This window comes from Mauremys mutica, chromosome 5 (genome assembly GCF_020497125.1).
Source record: "Mauremys mutica isolate MM-2020 ecotype Southern chromosome 5, ASM2049712v1, whole genome shotgun sequence".
Taxonomy (NCBI): domain Eukaryota; kingdom Metazoa; phylum Chordata; order Testudines; family Geoemydidae; genus Mauremys; species Mauremys mutica.
In genome coordinates this window covers 90,711,438-90,738,938 of record NC_059076.1, presented here as the reverse complement: position 1 = coordinate 90,738,938, position 27,501 = coordinate 90,711,438, and the positions used below count along the sequence as shown (strand labels likewise).

The 27,501-nt window shown below is 39.5% G+C and overlaps 1 protein-coding gene across 7 annotated transcripts in view; it reads right to left on the bottom strand.

Annotated features, from left to right (window-relative positions):
• Nucleotides 1-27,501, bottom strand: part of DLC1 (DLC1 Rho GTPase activating protein) — a 374,569-nt gene that overhangs the window by 334,814 nt on the left and 12,254 nt on the right. For all 7 annotated transcript variants that reach the window (XM_045018647.1, XM_045018650.1, XM_045018651.1 and 4 more), the window contains exon 2: nucleotides 5,826-6,990. In XM_045018647.1, coding sequence (XP_044874582.1) covers nucleotides 5,826-6,881 — 1,056 coding nt within the window. In that variant the 5' untranslated portion in view covers nucleotides 6,882-6,990. The remainder of the gene's footprint in view (nucleotides 1-5,825; nucleotides 6,991-27,501) is intronic.

The following is a 27,501-nucleotide window of genomic DNA, read 5'->3' as shown; positions in this document are numbered from 1 at the left end:
TGCAGTTTCTTCTTTGTTTTCATCTTCATGTCTCTCATCCATAATGTTTTGTATTTAGCCTTGTCATTATCCAGTTTCTTTCTTTCAATAATTTAGGGTCAAAGTTTGAAAAGTACCTAAGTAATTTAAGAGTCTAAGTCCCATTTTCAAAAGTGACTTAGGCACTCAGGCCAAAATTTAAAAAAAAAATAAAAAGGTATTTAGGCATTGTTCCCCTTAGCATTGCAAGGCTTAAATATCTCAGACAGCTAACTCCCATTTTCAGAAGTGAGTTAGGGCATGTATGATTTTGAAAATCCTACTGAGTGCCTGTCTGCATCTTTAGGTACCTTTAAAAATCTGGACCTCATGAGCCTAAGTCCCATTTACTTTCTATGAGACAGACTTCTGATATCTAAGTCATTTTTTAAAATGGGACTTAGGCACTTCTGAAGGTTTTACCCGTGGTAAATACTTTTTAAATATAGGGTCAAACCAAGACATAACATGTGTGCCTACAAAATTGCAAGCACACCTGAAATGCCCTGAATTTGCTTATGCAAAGCTGCATTTATGCCCAAATCAGGTTTTTGAACACCAATCTAAATTTAGATTTGTTATCTTGGAAAAGTCCTTTGAAAATGAAATATACTATTTAAGCGCTCTGCTAAGTACCAGTTTGTTGGCATCATTACTCCATTTTCATATGCACATGGGGAAAGGGCAGGGATGTGTGGTGATTGGATGCATATGCACTCATTTGTGGTCCCCACTATTAAAAATTTATTCCATAATTCTAGGCCTCCACCTTTTGTGCTTTTTCTGTCTCTTAGATCAATAATACATATGCCAATCTGTGCTGTAGCTATAGTTGTATTCCTGGGGTGAGATTTTCAAAGGGATATAAACGTTTTTGATTATGCTGGGCATAAAGGTAGAATAAAAACATTCTTATTCTATTCTGCATCCCACTGTTTTTTAAAAGCTTTTTCCATTTGTTAAAATGCCAAACCCTTGGAGCCAGCCTTATTTTGAAACACTTAATTGAAGAGGAAATGCTACAAAACTGGAGCTGTTGCTATGACAACAAGTAGCCAGTACCTGCTTCTGGTATGCCACTGCCAGGAAGGTAATAATATTAATTTACACAAATGCATTGTGGTCTCCCATGAAGAATAAATGTTTCCACACTTTATAGATTTTGTGATGACAATCACATTTTTTTCTCTTGAGACAGAAACCTACATTCTTTTTTTCCTCCATAGTCCAGTTCTGAACAGTCAACTGTAATAAGATCCCCTACTTATGCTCCATTATTGGTCTAATATGGTGGTAATTTGAAGGGCACCTCATTTGTCAGCCTAAGGCAAAAATCTCTGGAGACTGCAATTCTACACCCCAATTAGAGATGTGTGTATGCAGGCAAATTTCATTGCTGGTGGTGTATGTTTTAGAGAGAGACTGAAGAAAAAAAATATACAAGACAAAACTGTTCAGTTTAGTCATCTCTTAAACCACCCATAACTTTCTACAGCTCCTGGTATGATCCATTCCATATACCTGTCTTAGATCTGTCTCTGTTTATAGCAGGGATTGTACAGCCTGAGAAGACATGGATTTTACAGCATGGCTATGGTCAAGAGTTCCATAACTCCACAGGCGATATTCTTTGTTATTCAAAATCTCGTTAACCCACTGTCAATTTACCAAATGTCACATATCTCCTATGAGGTCTAACTGAATTTCTGAGCTTGCCGAGCTCTTACGTTCCACATAAGAGTAGCTTAAGTCTTGCAATGCTACACAAAAGAGATTATGCAACCGTAACCTGAACTGAAGTTACTGCCCTTCCAACCTTGTAAGTTCCAGAGGGAAGTATCAGAGCTGAAAGTACTGGCCAAAGCAGGTCTTGAAGCATGTCCCCAGGGTCCTCCAACACTGAGAGAACACCTCGAAGTCTGGCCTGACATTGAACTGAATAACCCAAAGGTTTGGGCATCTCCTCAGATATTTGGATAAGTAGGATGTACTGTGTTCTCAAACCACTATAAAAATGGGTTCAAACAATTACCATGTTTTTCTTTACCCTGTGCAGACATACAGTGGGACTAGTTAGTCTCACAATGCATATTCAATCATTTATTCTTTTGATATGCAATGCTGCTAATAAACATCAGTCCTACGTTTTGGATGCCCCTACATAATAAGCCACACACTCAACACAACACACAATAAAACTACTCAAATATCATACTAATTAGCTGCCATGCAACTTAAACATTGTATAACTCCTGCCATAACAATAAAGGCACCTGCTATTGCTCAGCAAACCTCCATCAGAAAACAGGCTGAAAATATGAGCTCTGATGAGTCAAGGGAAAAAGCAATTTCCAGAGTCATGAAGAATGCCATAATGGCAGCTCCTTTCCATTTATAACATGGGGGGTCCAGTTCAAGCATCTTCAGTGAGAAACTGTGACAATACATGTCTGTCATAGTCAAAGCAAATTATTAAGATGGAAGTTAGTGCTGGTGAGATGTACCTGACTGGCAGCCTTGGAGGCTGAGACCCTGTATTTATTTACAGAGCCGATATAGCACAGGCAACAGCAGAACAAGATTCCCCACTCCGTCACCCTAGGGTGCTTCAACCTGGACAAGCAGGGAGCATCTCTGGAAGAGAGAGAATAGTTCACTTGCCATGCCCATACATTCTTTGGCCTCTCACTTGAGAGTGCGATATCTTATGTCAGTAAGGGCAAAATTTCTAAACATAATTAGATATCCATAGAAGCAAATAGGGGATTAGTGGAATTTTTGAAAGTGCCTAGATGCCTAAATATCTTTAAAAATCTGGCCCTAAGTACCTATTTTATTATTAGTGATGTGGACACTTATTTATTGGGCACTGGACTGAGACCATCACATTTATTTCATATTGGACAGCAAACATCCACGGCTAGTGGTGTGTGTTAGTCCTTAACTGCAGTATTTAGACGAGGCTGACCTGCTGATCTTGAGAGGAAAAGGCCCTATATCCCATTACCAATCCCTTAAGTCTCCCAGCCACTGCAAAGCAAACACTTGACTTTTATGGTTGGATTCAGTTTCAAGTCTGTTTTCTTTCCAGTGTTTTGTTCTAGTTATAAAAGTGGTTTTCAGTGTCAGCTTAGAAACATGGCACATTTTTATTAGCGATTGTTGTCCCTAGAGATGGGCAATATCATCCTTGTAAAATATTATAAGATTAGATTTAAATGATAAAACCATCAAGGCAGGAACACTGTTAGCAAAGGGACCTGCACATCTAGAGAGAGTGAGAATATTCATACTGGGAAGCAGCAGCAGATCAGACCTCTTCCCTTTAACCAAACCTTTTCAAAGGCAGGTTAAAAAAAGTCGCTTGAAGCAGGCTTCCATTGGCTCTCCCCCGCAAAACCTAATAAATAATAATAAATAGTAATAATAATAACAACAACTACCACCACCTCCAAGCTCCCTCACTCTTTGGAACACAACCCTTTTCAGTTTCCTCATGCATACGACTTCTGGTTCCTTCCTTCCATGTGGCTGCCACTTCCCCCGAGACATTTTCCATTCTCCTCTCCAACAGCCTCTTGGCTTGCTCCCTTTCTCTAGTTCTCTTGCTTGCCTTCCCACAATTTCTCAATTGCCACCATACTCCACTGCAGTATTACTGGGATCTTTAAAGATTCTTGCTTTTTAAAATACCTATTGTAGCAACCACAAACCACAAGTATACTCATGCTGCATACTGCATTTAAAAGGTATTCAGCATACTCCTATTGCACATAGACTAGTATATGTGCATATATGTCAGTTGGAAGCATCTTAATCAGATCACATTGCATTGAAATCCCATTGTGGGTATTACTAATCATACACTGTATTATCTTAAAATAATGATTTGGTCTCAAACAATATGAATACATACATATGCTTCAAAACTAATCTGTTTAGCTGAATAAATTATATACACACCAAAATTAGCAACTGCATTTGGGAAAAAATGATTATTCAAAGTCTATGGAAATCAGTTCTTGACTGTGTGGCTTATCTGCCAACTGACAGCTATTACCACTTGAATAACACATATCCCAGAAGTAATATACTGAACGCAGAATTGCTGAGAATTGCACCAGCCAATGCTAATGAATCAATGCAGTGATATCACCCATGGAAATAAAAAAGGCAGCATATTCAAGTGTGATATACAAACACTCACATATATAGATGCCTAAATGTGATATTGTAAGGATTTCAGGGGTAACTATGGTGGGTCAGAGAGAAATAAAATGGAAAGAGTGGACTAACAGAGGTAAGTCACAAATACTGTGACTTTAAATCAATATAACAGTCATTACAGAGTTATGAAGTACAGCATTGACTCTAAAGCAAGACTGGATATGAGAGTTTCTAGAACCTTTTGTAAAAGCTACATATAGCTTCCAACCATAACAAAATCTTACTGAGTGTTAATGTTACCAAACAGTGTACACAAGGGAGTGATAGCCGCAACTCAGGATGCTGTGTTGGCATACAGCAGTTTGGACATGCTGGTTCATGCTTCAGAGGTTGTGATTTAGTGAAACAACCACTGAGACACTGAAGATCGTGTCTGATGGTAAAACCACAATTTTATAGAAACCAGATTTCTGAAAAAAAAAGACAAGAGGAGCTTGGCATTATTGTTCATTGCGGATGTTAGCAGATAGATACGCAGAGAGAAGAACCACCAATATGACATAGGTATTGGATAGAGAGACTAAGGGCTTGTTTACACTGTACATTAGTCTGCACTAGGAGGGTGTCATGTGCTACTTGTACTGTGTGGACCCTGTTGGCACTAACTAAAAGTTATGTAATGTGCATTAATGTGGTATGATTTGAAACAGGAGTAAATTATCACACACTAGGGAACTGTTAATGAACCCCACCAAGACCCACGCCAGCCAGCTAATGTGCAGCAGGCTAGAATGCATTGGAATTCACACCCTTGTACTAATACACTGCATAGACAAGCCCTAAGCAACACAGCCAGCAGAAACAGACTTAGGGCCCAATCCTGCAGGCCCATGATCAGCAAAACCCTCCTATGGAAGTCAATGGGAGTTTTGCTCCCGCTGGGGTTGTGGGATCTGACCCTTAGAGTTTTGGAATTATTCTCTTTTCCCCTGTCTGAAGAGCCAGTGAAGTTCTCTTGTTGCTCTCAGTCTGAAAGCATCAAGAGCTTCTGCTATCTTCATACCAGCAACATTTTTTGCGAGAACTTGCTCATGGGGCTTTGCTGGAACTCAAATAGCTGCTCCCTGTACTTCACAGCACCAGTAATATAGACATTTTAGAATTTCTTTTACAAGTTTGTAACATTTTCCTCCCCATCCCTTTTAAACAAAGGTCCTATATAGCTGCAGACATCACTTATATCTAAAGACCACCTCTGATATTTGGTACTAGCAAAGAAAAAAATCCCAAACAACAAACAAACACTACAACAAAAAAGGAAACCCCAGGAGGGAGCTTATTGATTTGGCCATGATAAAAATAAAAGAATAGAATAAAAAGTTGTGATCAAAGGCATTAGTGTATGTATATATATATATATAAAGAACATACCAAATTCACAAGACAGTAATTTTCAGATCTAAAAATGAGTTTACATCCCTGTGGCATGTTTCCAAATTGTTTCGCAGATGCAACACCTGGCATCTACACAACATTCTGAGTGATATTTACCTTACTGCTTCAATAAATCAGCCATGAGATTACATGAGAAAAAGCTGACAAAAACTGAAACCAAACCCCGTAATTTGTGTATATCCTACCTTTCTTTTGCGCAGTTTCACTTGATTGTCTGTAGATTCATGGGTCGACAGATTATCCTTCAAATGTAAACATTGCGTGCCTTCCACTAGACTGATATTTGTAAGGCATTTTTTTTCAGGAACCACTTGAGATTTTGTGTAACCACTTTCATCCAGTCCATTTTCCATGGACATTATATGGGAACTGAGAGGAGATTGCATAAGGTAGTTGCTAGAGTCTGCTTTTGAGAATGGTTGTCTACCACTGCCAGTGTACAGACCAGGAGAAAACTCACCCTGGACCACATTATAGTCAGCCTTTTCATGCCCATCTTTAGGAGCATCACATTTCCTACGCTGTTGTGCAATTACAGCAGTATGAAGCAGCTGTTTCTCAGGCATAATTTCCTTCACATTCAGAGAACTGGAGAGATTTTCTCGTGGGGCATCTGTTACTTCATTTAAGCCTTTATAATTACAAAGCTCCAGGCTTTTCCCAATACTGCCACAAATGTCCTCTTCTTCCTTCTCTTCACTGGGGACTGTGTCATAGTCAGGTTCATCAATATCTCCTATAGTTTCAGAAATATTAGATTCCCTGTTTGTTTTAATCATTGCTACCATATTTGTTAAGGAGCCTGCTCCTCCTAAATTCTGCTCTTCATCTGTTAGTTTCCTTCCAATAGTGAACTGGTGGTTAACTTTATCCAAACAGAGATTTGAAATGTCATCGTCATCACCATCAGAAATATGGACCAAAGTTTCTGTGCTGGCCTCCAAAGAAAGAAAATGCTCCTCATCTTCATGGTTATCATTTTCATCCACCTCTTTTGAAATGTTGCTAAGCAGCTTTGCAGGGAAGCCAATCAGTTCTCCACCATGACAGCAGTCTGGTAAAGAAGCACATTTTTCTTTCCTGTCCACATTCAAAACTTCATCTTTTTCCATACTTGCTTGAAAGTTATCAGCTACAAGTCCATGATGACATGCTGTATTATACTCAACAGAATTAAAAGGCAAGCCCATCCACTGGGTCACATGTTCTTCCCAGCTTCTCTTTCTGATTGCTAGAGACATGTCATAACAGTTCAGCAACAGGCTGCGAGATACATTCTATACAGGACCAGAGGAGATGTCATGACTGCAGTGAATTCCAGAGGGAGAGAGAGTTTCATCATTTTAACATCTGTAAGAAATGAGAGAGATTGGGTTATTGATTCAACTCTAAGAAAGACAAGAGTAGGAACAGTTGAAACAAAAATGTAAAAGCAAAGATAAGAGCATGGTGTTGGAAGGGAGGAATGTAAAAGGATGTTTTGTGAAATAGCTTTAATAGTTATCATACAAACTTGATGGCATGGCTTACTATGATTTAGCATGGCTTACTTTCTGATTACTCTCCAATATCAAGCAAACAGAAATGGTATAAACAAGCTAATGGACAGACAACTGGCTTCATGGGCCAGATTTTGACAATGTGTCTCTCTTCACTATTTCCGTCATAAGATATCCATTTCCATGGTTATAAAATGTATTAAATCTTGTGACTCCTAGAACACAAAGTAAGTTTGCATTTTTTCTTCATGAAAAGAAACCCATTTAGTGCAGACCTCCGGTTACTGTCTGAAGACTTGGATCTGAAGTTGATGATTATTCAGAATTTCACAAATGTTATAAACCTCTCTTTATTGTGCTGCTAAATTTCAGCCCAATCCTGCAGCCATTTACTCATTTTTATTAATATGAGCAGTTTAATTGGTTCCAATTAGACTAGTTACAGTAGTAAGTATTACATCCAGAAGAGTTTTCAGGATTGGGCCCTTACAGGGGCTAAAACCTCAATAATCAGGGAAAAATAATGTAACTTTCTGGCATATTTATCACTTCAAGTAGCTCTAGAATTTGAAGGAAAATGTGGTTTATTAGTGGCCATATATCAGATCAAGCCATAGTCTGTCATTGTCATTCACATGAATGAACCCTTGAGTCCCACAACTTCAACTGGGCTCTGTGCAGGGAGATAGATCAGCTGTGTGCATCATACTGAAAGATCAGGGCCTTAGTCATTAGAGCGCTCTGCTATTTTAATGAGCATTTACTTAAATTTTAACTAAGACATCTTTTACAAATCCCCTAAAGCTCTATTAGTCGGATTGTGTCCCTTACCCATTGGTGAGTGCTTACTCACTTAAGTGTCCCCACTGAGATCAGTAAGGTTACTCTCATGAGTGAGCATTGGCCAGTGCAAGTAAGGGTTCCCCAATTGGTCCTTGTATCTGATAGTTTAGATGGCAACATACATACATTCATCTATTCGTTTTGACATTTAAACATATGAACCATTGGGCAAAGGAAATACGTTACAGCTATTTAAATTATGCATATAATACAAGACAGAGCAACGAGTTTTTTATCAAATAATGAAACAAAACAACTGGGCTGTAAAACATTGCAGGTTCAAGGAGCAGACACTTCTACTTTTCACTCCCTACATAAGAACTGTCAGCACTTAGCACAAATCTGCTTATTGATTTCACCAATAAAGAAGATTAACTACCGAGTTTGTTCTGGGTCATTTCAGTCCACTACAGCAAGCTCAGATTGCCCACAAGGCTGTCCTGACAAATCACATGCCTGAAGGTATAAAAGTAGGCTGTTTGAAAAAAATGCAGAATTATGACTGTGCAGATGACTCTCTGTAAATTATGCCCTGACAAAGTGACTTTTAGAATGGATTTGTGCACATCCTGAGATCTTCAATTTCTTTTTAGGATGGCATGTTTTCCAACTTTGTGGAAGTTTGTACTTAAAAGGAAAATATAGTCATAGGGTAACAGAAATCCGGCACAAGTCAAGTCAATAGCGTGTAGGAGGTGGAGGAAGATGGAAAGAACATATAGCCAGGCAAGTCCCTCTCGTCCCCTAAAAATGCACAGCCCCAAAACTATTTTCACAGGCAAAATTTGGTAGTAAGAGGATGATTCTGCTTTGAGAGTCTCTTTTCCTTCTTGTGAAGCACTTTTCATGTGAGCATCCCAATATATTTTAGAAAAAAAAATAGTGCTACAACATCTGTTTTATTTTCATCAATGCAGGTGGGTAAATTGAAGGTCCAAAAAGGTTACACCGTTTTCCTGTGTCACACAGGGAGTTTGTAGCATAATCAAGAAGAGAATTCAGGAGTCCTGAGTGTATAGCACCAGGCTATACAATTTTCAAAGGACATTTATACATGTCCTCCTAGGCATTTGTTTGGTTGACAGTCTGAAAAATGCCAGCATTCTAAGGGTTAATGGGTGTGTGTTACTCCCGTTGCTGTTAAATGGAATTACATGTGTGCAGCGAGGACAGAACAGATCCATTACTGTTTTTCATTTTTGGATGTGGCGGGTTATATTTCATGGGGGATGAAAAACAAATAAATCTCACTTTAGGAACCCTTCTGTTTTACTTGTGCTATCACAGTCGCGTTGGCTGTCTAATGGATAGCAGACAAAATGATTAAATGAGAAAATATCTAATGTTTTGCTTGAAATTCAAGACAAATAAATATATGGCAAGGATACTTTCATTGTTTCCTAAAATAACGTGGAGTGTGAAGATTTACCAGACACACACAAATCTAGCCAGAGGACTAAGCTTACTAGTTAGGGAGGCCCTTCCATGCCCTCCTCACAGAGCAGTGACCCGCAGATCAGTGGAAGCCCAGTTGCCCCATCTTCTACCAGAACAGATCTATGGAGCCTGCTAGGAATTCCTTCTCTCTCTAATCCCCTCCGTACTGTATGAGGAGGAGTTATTCTACTCTTGTTTCCTGCCCTCATCTTCAGAGAGCTCCCCTCCATCCTCATCTACCTCCTCCCTCACTGGTACTTTCCAAAGACTGCATCCCCAACATTTGTGAGGAAGACAACATGATCCCAGCATCCCATTTCCTGTCTGGGCACTATATGGGACAGGAACTGCCAAGCTGTGGCCAGGCCAGGATCTTTCATTCTCCCCCCGTGCTTCCAGAATCAAACACATCAAAGGAGAGTTTTAGATAGACAGAGCAATACAAGTCAAAGAATTATTCCCTCACCATCTCAACAATGGAATTCACTTATGTCTTGCTCAGGCTACAGATGGGATACATTTTGTTCTACAACACACCAATAAAAGAGTCATATTACACATGAACACTTGTAGGAGATCAACCAAAAATATGTATTTTGGTAGTTTTGTTTCACCTTCATTTGTGTGTTGCTCCCAGCAAACATTATTTAAGAAAGTGAATGGGGCTGGTATTAAGACAGAAGGTTGCTTACAAACAGTTCAACTTAAAACTTAGCTCCCTGCTCAGCTCATTACATTTCTCCCTCTTTCTCTCTCTTGCTTCAAAGAAATACTCTGCCTTTTAAATTTTTTCAGCTTTTTTGGTAAACAAATGTTTCTATGCCTAAATTAATTACACTCAATCGCATGTACCATAATACAGTACTTTTCTTAATCAGTCATTTCTGATGTACCCTGACTGCCATGTAAACATTTGTGAGAAACTAGAAATTAATTTGTTACATGCATATCTCTTTATTAAAGCAACAGAAAGCAGGAAAATTACTTTAACTTGCTGCCAATTGTTAACACATCAGCTTAGTTGTATTATATTGCTAAACCCCAAAGAAAGAATTTAAAACTTTTCAATAGTGAACATTATACTATCAGAGTGATATACCCATAACAGGGGGGTTAACCCCAAAATACTAATGTTGTTATCAATAAGACCCATTGGTGATATAGAAAACAAAACCCCACAGAATTCTTCAGTGTCCTGGCAATATACCCTCTAGATTACTGACCAATGCACTGGAACAGAGCAGACCCTGAATCAGTGAGCTTTTCTGGTTTTAGTTGATCCCAGTGCTAGGATTGGATTTTGAGGATTAAAATCACTGTTTTCTATAGAAACATGCAATGCAGATATTAGTGAATATTTTATAGGTGACTATCACATCTGTTCTTCCATTTAAAGAGCTCTCGGTAGCCTGGGACACACCCAACACACAGCAATGTATACGTTGACTGGTGTTATTTGCAGGTGCAATCTAAACTGATATAAACCAAGTTTAAATCACCATAAGAGTGTGCACACATAAAATTGCATTGGTTTAACATCACACCTTTAGTTAAACTAGTACAACGTCGTGTATAGACCAGCCCCTAATCTCACCAGAAGTTATATTAGAAGTTGAAGCTACAATTTTCTTACTCTGTTCCTCTATAAGAAAAGTCATAAGTGAGCTATACATTTTCTTTCATGACAGAAACAAAAATAAAATCTGTCACTTACAGTAAACATAAATCATATAGGACTTGGTTAAGAAAAACTCCATAATTTCTAACAAAGTTTTTACAGAAAGTTAGTATTTTCTAACAAAAAATCAAACAAGAGGGTAATTAATCCACTAGACCATATGCTAATAGAAGCCCTTAATAAACTACCCAAGGCCTCATCTCTTGTGACTTTGTAAGGATTTCCTTTTTCTAGATGGAATCAGTTTTGTTATCCCACAGGAAGTCACTATGTATCCTCTTTTATACACATCGACATATATCAGAATACACCCATTATATTTTACTAGCTGTCAGTGAAAAATATAATACTGTTAAGATTGTTTACAACTTTTATGCAAAAGATACTTAACATGTTACAGAAAGTGAGTCTAAGTGTAATCAGGCTGTCCAACAATATTCAAAAATCTCAGAAATTAGATGTATCAAACTATGAAGTAAGCTCGGCAAATGGTTCATGCAGACAAATCCAAAGTCTTGGAACTCAATACTGTTTGCATAAACTGACCAAGATAGGATTCCAAACTTTCAATACGTCTTGATTTATCTTTAGAAAACAACAAACATTAACAAGTTGCTTACTTTTATAATGGTTTGCTCTCTTTCAAAATATAAAAAGGGAGATTGAAATAATAGCTAATTGGTGATCATACAATATTTCTTTTTTTAATTTTTAATCTGATTTATTTCCTGAGTTAGAGAAGCAGCCCCCTACTCAAGGAGAAGGGTGGGCAAAAGACAGGATCCAAAGTCAAAGTGAACTATTTCCACACTCCCCAGGCTTATTTAACATCTCTGTGGGAACGTCTACACTGCAGATAGGAGTGTGCTTGAAGTAGTGCGCTAAAACAGCAGTGTACCCTGGGGGTAGCACAATGGCTTGAGCTAGCTGCCCTAGAACGTACCCATAGGGTCCAGGTGGGTTTGTACTGAAACAGCTAATCAGAGCTGTTGCCTGTGCTACCTCTAGCTATATTATTTTTAGGGTGCTCTCTTGAGCAGAGCTAGCATGTATTTGTCTACCCAAGCTCATCTTTTCGTTGTACTCTTTGTATGATCTCATATTGACAGCTAGTCAATAAAACAGAAAAAAAAACATTACAATTATACATTTGAAATAATCTGGACCTCTGAATGTGTGAATGTTCAGCTTTGAACTCCGCATAGATGTTACTTATTTGTGTGACTTTAAATTGTCTACCTAAACAGATTGCCATACATATTATGGAATAGCAGCAGCCATCTTAAATTAGTATTTTTCCTCTAGGGGGAAAAAGAGAAAACCCAACAGTTGGCTTAGTCCTGATGCCACTGAAGTCAGGCACTTTTGCCATTGATTTTCATAGAAGCAGAATCAGGCCCCAGATGAATTTCATGCTGAACTGCAGGTAGTGTGTCTTATTTATCTGAAGGTGTGTCTACACTTTGAGATGGGGACATGATTCCTAGCTCAAGACAACATGATCAGAACTAGCATGAGTGAGTGTTGCTGCAGCCTTATGGGTGAAATGGATGGGTTAGCTTCCATGAGTATGAGGTCTCTGAGACCACTGGTATGTGCTCGGGTGGCTAGCCCTTCCTGCTGCTCATGCGGATGCGGCTACACTCTATTTTTAGCATGCTAGCTCAATCAGGGCTAGCTAGCATGGGTATATTTCCTTGAGCTGAGATTCACCTCACCCTCTTTTTCCCCCAGGTCAGAGTGTAGATGTACCCTAAGCATCTATTCTTCCAAAACTCATCTGGGGTACCCAGGATGATCATTCCAAACTTCCAAACTCATCTGGGGTACCCAGGATGATCATTCTTAACCTATGGTGGAGTTAATAGAAAAACTAATCAATGTATTCAGAATGGAAACAAACAAACAAAACCCCCAAACCTGCAGTGTAAAGACCAAGTTTTCATATTGAAACCAATTTAATTTTGCTTGACTTTATTTCCAACACCTACCAGATTGAAGTTTCCAATAGAAGGGAAGGAGTGAGACAATTTAAAGAAAAAATGCTATGCGCTATGGTCCTGTTCGAGCCACTGCTGACAATGGTTGTCAGCAACAAGTCCCACTGCTGAATTGGTGGTGATGAAAATAGTTTAACTGCTAGTGTAGATGGGACAAAAAACACCATTACAGAAACGTGACAGATTTGATTGAACAAGGTCTCAATTACACATTTATACATAATATAGTGTTGAAAACAGATTTTGTCCCATGTACACTAGTCGTTAAACTCTTTTTCAACACTAGTTAAATGGAATTGACTGCTGAATACCACTGTCAGCAATGGCTTTGTTTGTAGTGGAGATGAGGTTTAAGGAGAAAAGGTACAGGCTGCCGGTAAAAGCGCGATAGGAATTCCCATTTGGGTGCAACTGAAAATATCCTGAGAGGAAACTTGGCAAGTGCATCTGGAATATCGCTTAGGATGAAATTGCAACAAGTCATGAGAATGGCAACTGGAACAGGACTTTTGAAGAGACTAGAGAGCAGTGAAGCCCTTATATTACATACAGATTACTTTGTAGTGGCAATACCATGTAGGAAGACTCAAAGGGAGGTAAAGCCTTCATTCTATGATACGCTCTAATCAGCTGGACAGACTGCTGACAAATATAAGCAGAGATTGTGCAATTACTGTATTTTTGACATATTTTCTCCAAAGCAGCTGGGTGATAATTGAGAGATACCAGTTTCATAAAATGTGATTCCATTTTACATATGTTCTTATACCATGCTCATCACCATAGTAACTGAGCACCTTCCAATACCGCTTAACATCTGTCACATGTGGTTTGTTCTCTCACTCATACTGTTCCCAAGGGGAGAACTGTGTCTGCAGAACTGGTCTGCAGTGGAGCACTTTGTTTTGGTAGGGTTCAGTTCTTCGGGGGGGGGGGAGGAGGGAGGTTGTTTTGTTTTTAAAATTAACACACCACTATGTGTTTATGTTATAGAAGGCAGGTAGAAGTAGTGGAAGGTGGTGAGGTTTATCCATGTCCTTGGATCTAGTGGGAGTTAGTTCCACATTTCCAGATTGGCCCCCCAGAAATTTCTTTCCATTGCACAGATGAGCTTTTCCTTTATAGTTTAATTGTGCCTAAAGGCAGTGGTTGATAACTTGGCTTCTTATCCCAAAGCTTCACGAGATCTTTTCAGTATCTTGGGCCCAGGCCAGTCAGCATATTGAAGAAAAGGACCCAAACCTTGAACTTGACTCAACATTCTGTGGGAAGCCAGTGGAGAGAACAGGTCTGATGTTCTTGCAGTAGCCTGTGTTGCTGAGGGGATGTGCCATAGCCTTCTGTAATTGTTGTAGTTTCCTAAGGGCTGATGGCTTTGTGCCTAGGTATACTGCATTACTGTAGTTCAGGCGGGAGGTGACAAAGAGGTAATAACTGAGCACATGTCATCTGTTAGGAAGGGACAGAGTTTCATAGCCAACTAAGATGGTAGAAAACTTTGCTCTCCGATGTTTCACACTGAAGGTACACCCCTACAAATTGGTCAATTCAACTAAAGAAGACTGTCAAACTTTTCAAAAAGTGTTTACTCTCCCTGTGGGTAACTGCACCTTTAAGAAGCTCCTGTTCTGTAAAGCAGAGTTTTATGAAGCAGATCTCTGACCAGAACCTTTCTTCTGAGGGGTCATTGAATGTCACACTGATCACCAGCCTGGCCTCAGTCTTGCTTGGGTTTAGCTTCATCCAGTGGTTCTTCATGCATGAGCTGATCTCATCCAAGCACTGGGCCATCTTGGTGGCACTTGTGTGGTCATATGTGGTGAAGGGTAGGTAAGGCTGTGTGTCATCTGCAAATTGCTGGTACTTGAGTCCTGTTGTCTGACTAGTTCATCTGGTGGCAGTCTTTAGATGTTGAAAAGACCCAGAGAGAGAACTGATCTCAGTGGGACTCTTCAAGTGAGGGGTCTAGTGGTGGAGGCATAGTTTCCGTCAATTCTTTTTAGGTGTGTCCCTTCCAGAAGGACTCAAACCATTCTAGCGCATTCCCTTGGACTCCTGCAACTTCTCTTAGGTGAGGCAGCATTGTCTCATGTTAGACAGTGCCAAATACTTCAGAGAGATCTAGGAGGATGAGAATGGGTTGACTGCAAGAGATCATCAGCCATCAGTGCCACTAAAAGCTATTTCCATCCCATATCCTGGCCTGAATCCAGATTGTGCCAGGGCTAGGACATTAGCTTCAATTAGTTGAGCTTTTGGGCCTTTGACTAGCTTTCTATGAGTTGCTCAGGAACAGAAGCTTTAATACGGGGTGGTAGTTGGCTAGAACCAACATATCCAGCATGGATTTTTCAGTGTCAGGTGCACTGCTGTGACAGTGAGGGAAACCAAGAGGAGGGATTAGCAATGTCTCTTTATGTGGCAGTCCTGAAGAAGTATGTGGAATATTGTCATTTACCACAACATCAAATTCACTCTTCCCCACCCCCCCGAGTCTATGGATACCATAATATAATTATGATTACTTAGGCTAGACATGCTTATTGTTAGTTATTCCTTCATCTTGATTATTGCCATTTTCTTCTCTCTCATTTTCTGAAGTAGTACTACCATCGTCTGCTTTCTAGCCTCCCCAATATTTTCCCATAACCTCTTATAACCCCCCATTCCATCCTAAAGCTTCCTCACTTGTCAATCAAACCATGTCACTCTCTTTCTGAATCCTTCCAATCCCACTGCAAAGTTTGGGTCACAATCCACACTTCCCAAAAATTCAGTGTTTTCCAAATTGGACATTTTCTATGGCTTAATACAGAAAATTATTTGTTTTACAGTAGCACCTAGAGGCCCCAATCATGACTGAGGCCCTGTTATGCCAGGCACTGTACAAACACATTGTAAGGAAAAGCCTCTGCCCCAAAGAGCTTATAGTCTAGATAGATAAGACCAGGGGTTCTCAAACTGGGGGTCGGGACCCCTCAGGGGGTTATGAGGCTATTACATGGGGGGTCATGAGCTGTCAGCCTCCACCCCAAATCCCGCTTTGCCTCCAGCATTTATAATGGTGTTAAATATATAAAAAGTGTTTTTAATTTATAAGGGGGTCACACTCAGAAGCTTGCTATGTGAAAGGGGTCACCAGTAAAAAAGTTTGAGAACCACTGTATAAGACAGAAAAAGGGTGGGACTGGAAACAGAGATGCAAAGAGGTAACAGTCACCATATATGAAGTTCAAATCATGATGCAAGTTTTTCCCGTTAATACAATGATCATATAATATGGAACCAGAATGACTAAAATTCAGAGGAGGATATTCTAAAATATACCTTTTGGAGAAAAGAGTAAGCTTTTTAACAAATCAATGCAATTTTTTTTTCAGATAACATTCCAGAAATGATAGTTTTCACAAAAGTCATGTTAAGAGCAGAAAAAAACCCCAAAACCTTGCAACATTAAACCTAGTATTTCTGACATTTTAAATAAAAAATATATCTGAAAATACTGAAAAGTCAAAATGGTGATGATTATTTTATTTTTTTATGTTTATAGAAAGGCTAAGGTCAACACCTACCTGCATGTTCTAGGAACCTACTATAAATCCCCTGTCCCTTCAGACAATTCTCTCCAATTTTCATATGTCTGGGCGAAAAATAATCCTGGCTTAATGTCCTGAAGGTCAATAGGATTTAGGCCAAAATCTTCTAACTTGTCCATTTATGTGGATCTTTACTGGAGATTAATCAGGCTCCACACAGGTATAGGAGTTCACCTGCACAGAACAGCTTGCAGGATTGGGGCCTTAGTTTTCCTGTGTGTAGAATGCATCTGTTCTGTTCTCAGATGCACTCTGTCATCAGTCCTGCAAGCACTTATGCATGTGCTTAACTTTACGTACAATTAGTCCTACTGTTCCATGTGTTGCTATTCACATGCATGAAGTTAAACACATGGGTGTTTGCAGAATGACCAGATTACATCCTCTCTTTTCAGGTACAGTAAAGTCATAAATCAGAGGGATAGCCGTGTTAGTCTGGATCTGTAAAAGCAGCAAAGAATCCTGTGGCACCTTATAGACTAACAGACATTTTGCAGCATGAGCTTTCGTGGGTGAATACCCACTTCTTCAGATGCAAGTGGTGGAAATTTCCAGGGGCAGGTTTATATATGCAAGCAAGAAGCAAGCTAGAGATAACGAGGTTAGTTCAATCAGGGAGGATGAGGCCCTGTTCTAGCAGTTGAGTGAAAACCAAGAGAGGAGAAACTGGTTCTGTAGTTGGCAAGCCATTCACAGTCTTTGTTTAATCCTGAGCTGATGGTGTCAAATTTGCAGATGAACTGGAGCTCAGTTTCTCTTTGAAGTCTGGTCCTGAAGTTTTTTTGCTGCAGGACGGCCACCTTAAGATCTGCTATTGTGTGGCCAGGGAGGCTGAAGTGTTCTCCTACAGGTTTTTGTATATTGCCATTCCTAATATCTGATTTGTGTCCATTTATCCTTTTCCTTAGAGACTGTCCAGTTTGGCCGATGTACATAGCAGAGGGGCATTGCTGGTATATGATGGCATATATTACATTGGTGGACGTGCAGGTGAACAACAGCAACACCATCACAGGACCTAACCAGATCAGCCACACCATCACCGGCTCCTTCACCTGCACGTCCACCAATGTAATATATGCCATCATATGCCAGCAATGCCCCTCTGCTATGTACATCGGCCAAACTGGACAGTCTCTAAGGAAAAGGATAAATGGACACAAATCAGATATTAGGAATGGCAATATACAAAAACCTGTAGGAGAACACTTCAGCCTCCCTGGCCACACAATAGCAGATCTTAAGGTGGCCGTCCTGCAGCAAAAAAACTTCAGGACCAGACTTCAAAGAGAAACTGCTGAGCTCCAGTTCATCTGCAAATTTGACACCATCAGCTCAGGATTAAACAAAGACTGTGAATGGCTTGCCAACTACAGAACCAGTTTCTCCTCTCTTGGTTTTCACTCAACTGCTAGAACAGGGCCTCATCCTCTCTGATTGAACTAACCTCGTTATCTCTAGCTTGCTTCTTGCTTGCATATATAAACCTGCCCCTGGAAATTTCCACCACTTGCATCTGAAGAAGTGGGTATTCACCCACAAAAGCTCATGCTGCAAAACGTCTGTTAGTCTATAAGGTGCCACAGGATTCTTTGCTGCTTTTAAAGTCATAAAAAAATTTCAATCTATCTTTTGTTTTAAAGAAATGTAGTTATGTTGGCAACTGGAATTAAATGTATTCATTTCCCTTGGATGGTGATACATGAGCAGAGTATTTGTGATTTTTAGCTTGGTTTTGGTACTAAAACTTACAAAGTATAGTAGCTAGAAAATGTTAGGGTATAAACATAAATGGAGTAGTGGAAAAATGATTTGTTTTAAGGATTTCTTCCACTTAAGAAAAAGTGGCCAGTTATTAACTTTGCTTCATTTTGCTCATAGAAAACCCTCACAGCTACAATGACAAAGCTGGCATTCTGGTTTTCAGAAGAACAGTTTTGTTTTCTCATGGATGGCACAGCACAGCCCCAGAAGATGCTGAGTGTCTTCTAATACTATTGAAGTAAGTTAAATCTTTGCAGAATGTGCTCAGCACCACGCAAGATTGCTCCATCAGAAAGGGCTCATTCTTTTTATCCTTTGCTGGGCTCTCATCTCTTCATTTGGACTAATGCGTAGCACATATATAAATGCTGGCAGGATCAAAACTGGGGGAGGGGTGCTTGGATCTGAAGAGAATACAGCATGGAGCATTTTTGCAAAAGCATTAAGACAAAATTGCCAGTTATATCAGGTCCCTACTCAGAATCCTGAGGAGGCATATGAAAAGCCTGTCTCCTTATGCTGCTTCCTGGCCTTCTGTTCTGCATGGCAACAAGGGTCATTGCCAATATGGCTATGTTGTAACCACGTCTCTGGGTCACAAAAGGGGAAGATATTGTCAATACGGCCAGCAATAACTTTCACATTAGTTTCGACCCAAACATCCATGGAAGCTTCACAGGATGCTACACTATCTAGCAGCTATTCTCAGTTTGTTCTCCTTGGGACCAACACTTCCCATTATCCACAGAGCAGTAACCCTGCAGGCATTCATACTGAAGGGCATCCTCTGTCTTAGAAGGATGGGGAAGCATGGGATATAAACCATTGCTCCTTTCCACTGTGGTATTTGGGCCCCTTCTGGAATAATTTCTGCTCCTTTGCTTCCCTTCATGCCACACAGCAATGAGAAACTTCTCGATCATTATTCTTAAAACAATACTTGGTAAAAACACAGTTAAAACTTTTTTTCAGCTCTCCCCAACATATTTGAAGTGATGACTCATATTTAGTTACCTAATTGGCCAATAACTGTATAGAATCTTAATGACGCACAGAAGCGACAAAGAATGTCTCATATTACTTCTGTGCAATAGCTGTCATTCTGGATATATTGAGAGACAAAGGGATATTTATGGTTTAGTTGCCAAATACATTTCCAATGTGCATAACACTGCAATAATTAAATAACCTACTATATATAGAGTAGTGCCAGCTATGTTTATGCCATATAAATTAAAGCTATGCTAAATTTTCTTCTAAATAGCTCAAAAAGATTCTTGCTACTTTTATTGCTAATATTAAACATTAAGAAAAGATTTGAATGAAATTCAGTTCAGTTTACTATGATCAGTATATATTTACTGTTTTTTTTCTTTTTTCTTTCTAAAATGCATGAATAGCATTCCACACACAAAACAGTTATCCAGCTGCATTCGGTAATTTTTAATTCTGCCATCTTGATTGATGAAACCTAGTTAACACCAGATCTGTCAGGAAATATGCCCTAAAATTTCACATTTAGAATTTACATTTTTAAGAATATTTATTTTTAAGACATGAACTATAACTAAGAGAGCTCTGGGAAAAACCACTAGAGACAAAACCAACAGAGGTATAAATGATATTCCTACCTAAAGATTTGCTTCAGAGAATTAGTACTAAGGAAAAAAGCCTAGCCCTAAATGCCCTTCCTGTTGGCAAATGAGGTAAAAAAAAATAATAACATTCACACTTCTAGTTTTCCTGTTTTATGGCCATTAAAAAAATGCAAATAAAACCATGCAACGATTTATAATTAAATGTAAAAAAATCAGGTTTAGCATATCATTCTGACTTTTTATAGACATAAATATAATACACATGCAGATTTTGTTTTAGATTTGTCAAAGTTTGATAAATGTAGTTGGCACACAGTCTACCGCTTATTGTGATTTTTTTTTTTTACCACCTCCAGTTTTATTCTTGATATCGTAAACGTAGACAGCTCCACTGCAGGATACTGACATTCAGTTTAACCAGTTACAGAAAATGTCTTGATTTTTCAAATCAGCTTTATTTATTTATCTAAAACACAAAGTATAAAAGATTCCAATACTGCCTTACCTATTTGAAGAGAAGGTGGAAATCACAGACATTACCTCGCTAAAAACTTTGGCCACAAAAAAACCCCAACCCCCCCCAAAAAATCACTCAGTCCCAGTTAGTTTTTGCTAGCATAAAAGTTCAGATTTCGTTGCTGAGATCACTGCTCTATTCTAAGCAGTTATGCTCAATGTGTGATTCTAACAAAAACACCCTCTGCAGCTGGAGGGAGCCTTAACTAAGCAGAATTCTGTCAAGCTTTTCCCAGTGACTTCTGTCTACTAAATTCAGACTGATGTTTTGTGAAAGGGGCCTCAACAACCAGGCCCAGATTGCCTGAAAAGTATTTCCTGCCTTTGAATAGTATGCATATGTGAAAGAAGGACTGCATTGGGGGGGCAGAGGGGAGGGAAATAAAAAGACGACAAGACTGAACATTTCAAGTCATTTGAGTTAGCCAACTACTGAGACAACTCTGTCAAACTATTAAAAGATTTATGATGCACTTAGAGAATTTAGAAGTATTTTCCATTCCACAATGGTTTATGAAAAAAATATTCTATAACTGAAACATACATATGCAACTCCACAATTGTCCCTAAACATAGGAGAACATCTTTAAATGTTTCAGATCTTTGGGATTCAGAGCAAGGAATGGGCAAAAAGCAGGCTGGCTTTTACAAAGCTTCTAGTGCAATTTTGACCGTTAAACCACAGAATTACATAGATAAAAATCTATACATGTAAACTGCAAACACATTTTTACTAATTAAATTAGCTTGAATCACGAGAAATGAATGACTCATTACAATTTAAAAGTACTTATAGCACAAGCAATGGCATATTCCGCTTTACCTCTACTGGGAATCCTCCAGAGTCACACAAATCCAGCTCTGCAAAAGCACAAGGACAGACTCCATCTTGATCATATTAGAATTTTGCTGACATAAAACACTTGTAACTATTTCTTTCCAGTTTTACGGGTGCCTGAATCACATCTCTAGAGAAACCCACAGCATCTACAGCCTTCGTTCTATACAAATTTTGTGAAACTATCATCTGTTTATCTTTCCTGCTTTCTTCTGCGTCCTCTGAATGATTTCCTCTTAGTTGCTCCAGCCTGGGAACTTGGATTACCATTTGGTTTTGATTAAAACCAGACAGACAGCTCTGTAGAAGTTTGAGAGCGAGCTAATGGAAATCACTAGTATGGCTTTAATTAATGTATCAATTAATAATAAATGTTAACTATTCATATAACAAATGCTACTAACACACACACACAAATAGTGCTCCAAGACAGCAAGGGTAATTTTTATGTGAAATAGTGCAAAATTTCCCACACCTTTCTGCCATATATTTTACCTTGATAACAAGAAGCATAGAGAGATGCCGCCCTTATAGGATGCCAACAACAGGATGGAGCCAAGTTAAGTGGTTTTCTTTTGTTTAGTAAAAAAGAAAGAAGTGTTGCTGCTGACTTTAATTATCTTTTTATGCAGAAGCCACACAGTTTGCCTTTGGCTGATTCATTTATGGTCCGTTCAAACCTATTTTATAGTTATTTCTTAGATTAAATGAGTAGTACTGTTACTGATAAGATTAACTGGAACTTTGGGTCTTTTTTTGTGAAGCTCAGGAAGGAGATAGAGGAGGAAACATGGCAATAACTTCAAAGTTACATCATGAAACTTAATACATCATAAAATGTAGTGCCTGAACAATTAGGGTAACTTGCCTTCTTAGCTCTTATCTTGCAGACCTCCCAACATTTAGAGTAAGATATTTATTCACGGGGTGATGGGCAGCCTTTGCACTGAATCATTTCTCTATGAGAATTAAAGGTCTATAGAACTTCTGCATTGGTGAGGGTGAATCTCCAATAGCATGTTGGTTTGGCCAGAGGTGGTGGATTTAATCAAATAGGTAAGGTTGAGCTCAGCTACCAGTTAATATGGATACATCAGGAACTAGTTTATTGCACCTTATATTCTCAGCACATGGAAGACTTTAGGCTAAATTTTTAAAATGTGACCTTCATTTATGCACATGTAATTTTATATGTGGATTTTCTAGTCCCAAAATTCTGATATTAGGGCTTAAAATTGGTCTAGCAAAGTTACTCATGCAGAAATGGGGTTGAGGACCCTTCTAAAGTATGTTGCTTGCTATCAATGGATGAGTCAAGAGCAATGTACAACCCTAAATGGAATAACTAATCAGCCTTCTCAGGTGCCCAAAGATAGATGTCTTAGAAGTATACACAATAAAAAATAATACACAGATGTGTAACCAATAGGGAATTATCTTGTGGCACATAGTTTTAGCTACCTTAATCTAAACTGGTGATCCAAATGGAAATTTATAGCTCTAAATCACAGTGTACTGTGGTCATACACAGCCTTTTTTGAAGGAGTTTCAGTCTATAATTCAAACAATGGCTCACAATGAGCCAAACAGATCTATGCAGAGACTAGAATCTTTGTGTTAAATTCCATGATTTTGAGACTTGTTTCATTATGAATCCAAAGGAAGACAAAGAATTAAGACATTTCTCTTGAAATGAAATTTATGAAAAAAAATTTAGTTTCAGGACAAAGGGTTTTGTTTCAATTTTGACTTTTTCCCCCTTATAATTGTGATAGGTTATACTTCTCTGATGCCCCCTTGAAGTGAGAAGAGGCACCTCTCTTGACCCAGACATCCTTCCTTGGATGATGAGGCTACTTTAGACCAGATTCAGAGTTTGGGGTACAGCTCTCTGGCTATACTTCTTATGAACTCTGCTCCCTTTCAGGGCTGTAAGATAGTCCAGAATGAAGAAAAGGCAAAATATTTCCACATCACACAAAGAGAGCCAGGTCTCTGTGGCCTCATGCAGAGTAAAGGTCAATAGTCCCTGGAAGCAGATCTGGGCTCCTTATTTCCTGTGTGTCCAAACAATGAAGGCTGAGATCCAGAGCTCATTAAAAAGGCCTTTACTTCCTCAAATGGCCCGGTTGGCTGGTGCTTTCAGGCAGTTTCCCCAGTGACCATCCCCTGTTCTCTGCAGCTAGGAAGCTCTAGCTCTGCTTGCTCCAGAGTGCTCCCAGATTAGGCCAGAATTCTTCGTTTTAAGGGCCTGCCCTTCTCCAGGCTCAGAGGTGTAGCAAGTTGGGACTGATTGTGCCCAGAGGAGTTCCTTAACACCTCCTTGATTTATGCGGGAACCCCCCCGCCCCAAGTAATATAAGAAATTTGAAACTGAAAAGTAAATTTTGAAATGAAAAATCAAAATGTTCTGTTCCAAATATATATATATATATATATATATATATAAACCCAGAACTTTTCAACCTTAACATCTTTCCTCTCCACCCCACATTTTTTTTTCTGAAACAAAATTCCATGAAAATTAACCCATTCCCAAGGAAAGTTCTGGTTTCAAAGAAACTGCATTTTCCCAATAGATAAATGTTCCATTGGAATATTTTCAACCTGCTTTAGAGACAAACAGTAGAATTTTGTTTCTCACTGTTTACTGTTATGATTTGTACTGTTTTGTATCTTTATATTTTAAGCTTATGGACCAGGACTGTAGCATGTTCACTTATTGTTCATTGTACCAATATGTATACACACTATAAAATAACAAGAAGAAAGGAGATGACATGATAATTGTTGTGGTAATTCTGAGGCAAAAGCAAATGTGTAGAAATATATTTTAACCACAACACATCTTGTTCCACAGTACCTTGATGAAATACCAAAAATCAAGTTGAAAAAAGATAACACGTTCATAACATTGCAAATGCAAAATATTCGGCTGTACTTGGGTATACCATTTTTAACAGTAATAAATTTTAATCCTTCTTCAGTACCTTTCAGAATTCCACCCTACTGCTCAGCCAAGAAGTCAAACTCAAAAGTTAAGAAGCACTCCTGAGCCGTAATATAACGCGTATCAAAAAATAGTTGGCAAAAGGCATTTTCCCTCCAAACCTGGCTCTAAGACTTAAAGTTGAGTTATTCCAGGTTTTAGTGATGTAAGCTCCCTGATTCTAATGATGAGCACATGGAAAAATCCTCATATACACCACTTATAACACGTAGACAACATTGTTAACCTACCTGCTCTACTGCTGACCTGCAAAGAGAAGAAATGGGTTGCAAAAATTTGATAGATAAAAAGTGTGTTTTCATCAACTATACTGTGAAATCTGCCTGGAAGACCAATTTGAACAAACATGATGTGCAAAATAACTATCAGTATAGCTTTTTGAAATGTTCTAGTTGGTTTCATAGACAGCTGCAGCGGCACAAGAGCTAGCAAACAGAGCTGTAAACAGAGGAGTTTGAGTGGGAGTTCTGTTGGAGGAGAAGGCATTTGTAGAGGCTGGTAGGGGCAGTGTGCTGGGAAAAAAGCTGAGCCCTGATTAAGAGGCGGGGCTTCTCTGATTAGGGGTCCTATAGAGGTAGCCAGCCAATCAGGCAGTGGCACAGACAGCTGCAGCGGCACAGGAGTCAGCAAACAGAGTTGTAAACAGAGGAGTTTTGGGGGGAAGACTAGGAGAATCAGGCAGAGGAACAGAAAGGCTAGTGAAGGGAGAGTGTGGTGTTCTGGTGCTCGTTGGGGGTTTGTGTTCCTGTGGATGGTGGGTGTTTTGGCTTGGTTTGTATTTCCTGGACTAACAGGACTTAGGTGGGAAGGCTATGACGGATATAGAGGCAGCAGTGGTAGTGACCCAAGCAATAGAAAACACAATGAAGATGACTGGATGTGGAAGCTGCAGCATGTATGTGATCCTGGAGGGGGTACCTGAAAAAGAGTTTCCTCTGCATGAAGTGTCATCTGATCGAGCTGATGGAAGAAAAGATCTGAGGATTGGAGATGCAAGTGGAAACTCTGGTTGAGTTTAGAAGGGGGTTTGAGCAGATTATGGAGCAAAGACATGAGGAGGCTGAAGGGAAAACCTCAGACTTGCAGATGGTAGCAGGACCAAAGAACTCTGAGGGGAGACTGCTAGGTGAGGAAAGTGGACAGTGGAAGCATGTGACTAAGATAACCAGGCTGAGGAAAAGACAGGCTAGTGAAGGAGAAATAGAGCTCAGGAACAGGTTTGCGGAGTTGGAAAATGAAGAAAGGACAGAGCAGGTGGTCACTGAGGTTGGGAGGACAAGGAAGAAGAGAAGAGCAGCTAATTCTATAGGAAGAAGGGAAGAGTCAATGGAGACAACACCAAATATGAGCCCCAGGAGGATACAGGATGGGTTGCGGAGGATTGCAAGGGAGAATAGGAATCGAGAGGACTTGCAGCCAGAGGGAACAGGGGATAGACTGAAAAATAACACCATCACCATGAAAAGGCAGGTCTACATGATTGGGAACTCCTTACTGAGCAGAATAGACAGGCCTGTAACCAGAGCTGATCCAGAGAACAGAAGGGTGTGCTGCCTGCTGGGTGCTAAGATATGGACCTGAGGCCGAAGGGGATCCTAACGGCAGCTGGAAAGAATCCACTGATTGTCCTTCATGTGGGAACAAATGATACAGCTAGATTCTTGCTGGAACATACCAAGGGAGACTATGCCAGGCTGGGGAATACGCTCAAGGAAGTCGAGGCTCAGGTGATCTTCAGTGGGATTGTGTCCGTTCCTAGAAAAGGGCAACAAAGGTGTGACAAGATTATGATGATCGACAGATGGTTCAGTCAGTGGTGCTTTAAAGAGGGCTTTGGGATGTATGTTCTCTCAGGGTGAACTTCACCTGAGTAGGGAGGGAAATAGACTTCTAGGATGGAGGCTGGCACAACTGATTAAGAGAACTTTAAAAGAGGAGGAATTTGGGGGAGATGTCCAGGTAATCTCCACGACGGATTTTAACATTGAGAGGGAAGAAAACGAAGTAACCAAGGATGCAGCTGTGGGTAGGAAAATGGACATAAGGAGGAAGGGTAGTGAGATAGCAGTCTAATATGGGATACTGGGGGTACAATGTCTGTGCCTAATCAGGTAAACAATGTGAGCGAAGCCAAACAGCAAAAATTAAGATGTTTGTACATCAATGCGAGGAGCCTAGGTAACAAAATGGAGGAACTGGAGTTACTGGTGCAGGAAGTGAAACCAGATATTATAGGGATAACAAAAACATGGTGGAATAGTAGTCATGACTGGAGTACAGGTATTGAAGGATATGTGCTGTTTAGGAAAGACAGAAATAAAGGCAAAGGTGGTAGAGTAGCATTGTATATCAATGATGAGGTAGACTGTAAAGAAATAAGAAGTGATGGAATGGATAAGACAGAGTCAGTCTGGGCAAAAATCACATTGGGGAAGAAAGCTATTAGAGCCTCCCCTGGGATAGTGCTTGGGGAGTGCTATAGACCACCAGGGTCTGATCTGAATATGGATAGAGACCTCTTTAATGTTTTTAATGAAGTAAATACTAATGGGAATTGTGTGATCATGGGAGACTTTAACATCCCAGATATAGACTGGAGGACAAGTGCTAGTAATAATAGTAGAGTCAGATTTTCCTGGGATGTGACAGCTGATGGATTCCTTCACCAAGTAGTTGCTGAACCAACAAGAGGGGATGCCATTTGAGATTTGGTTTTGGTGAGTAGTGAAGACCTCATAGAAGAAATGGTTGTAGGGGACAACCTTGGTTTGAGCGATCATGAGGTAGTTCAGTTCAAACTAAATGGAAGGATAAACAAAAATAGATCTGTGACTAGAGTTTTTGATTTCAAAAGGGCTAACTTTAAAAAATTAAGGAAATTAGTTAGGGAAATGGATTGGACCAAAGAACTTGTGGATTTAAAGGCGGAGGAGGCCTTGAAATTACCTCAAGTCAAAGTTGTCAAAACTATCAGAAACCTGCATCCCAAGAAAGGGAAAAATATTCATAGGCAGGTGTTGTAGACCAAGCTGGATGAACAAGCATCTCAGGAGAGGTGATTAAGAAAAAACAGGAAGCCTTC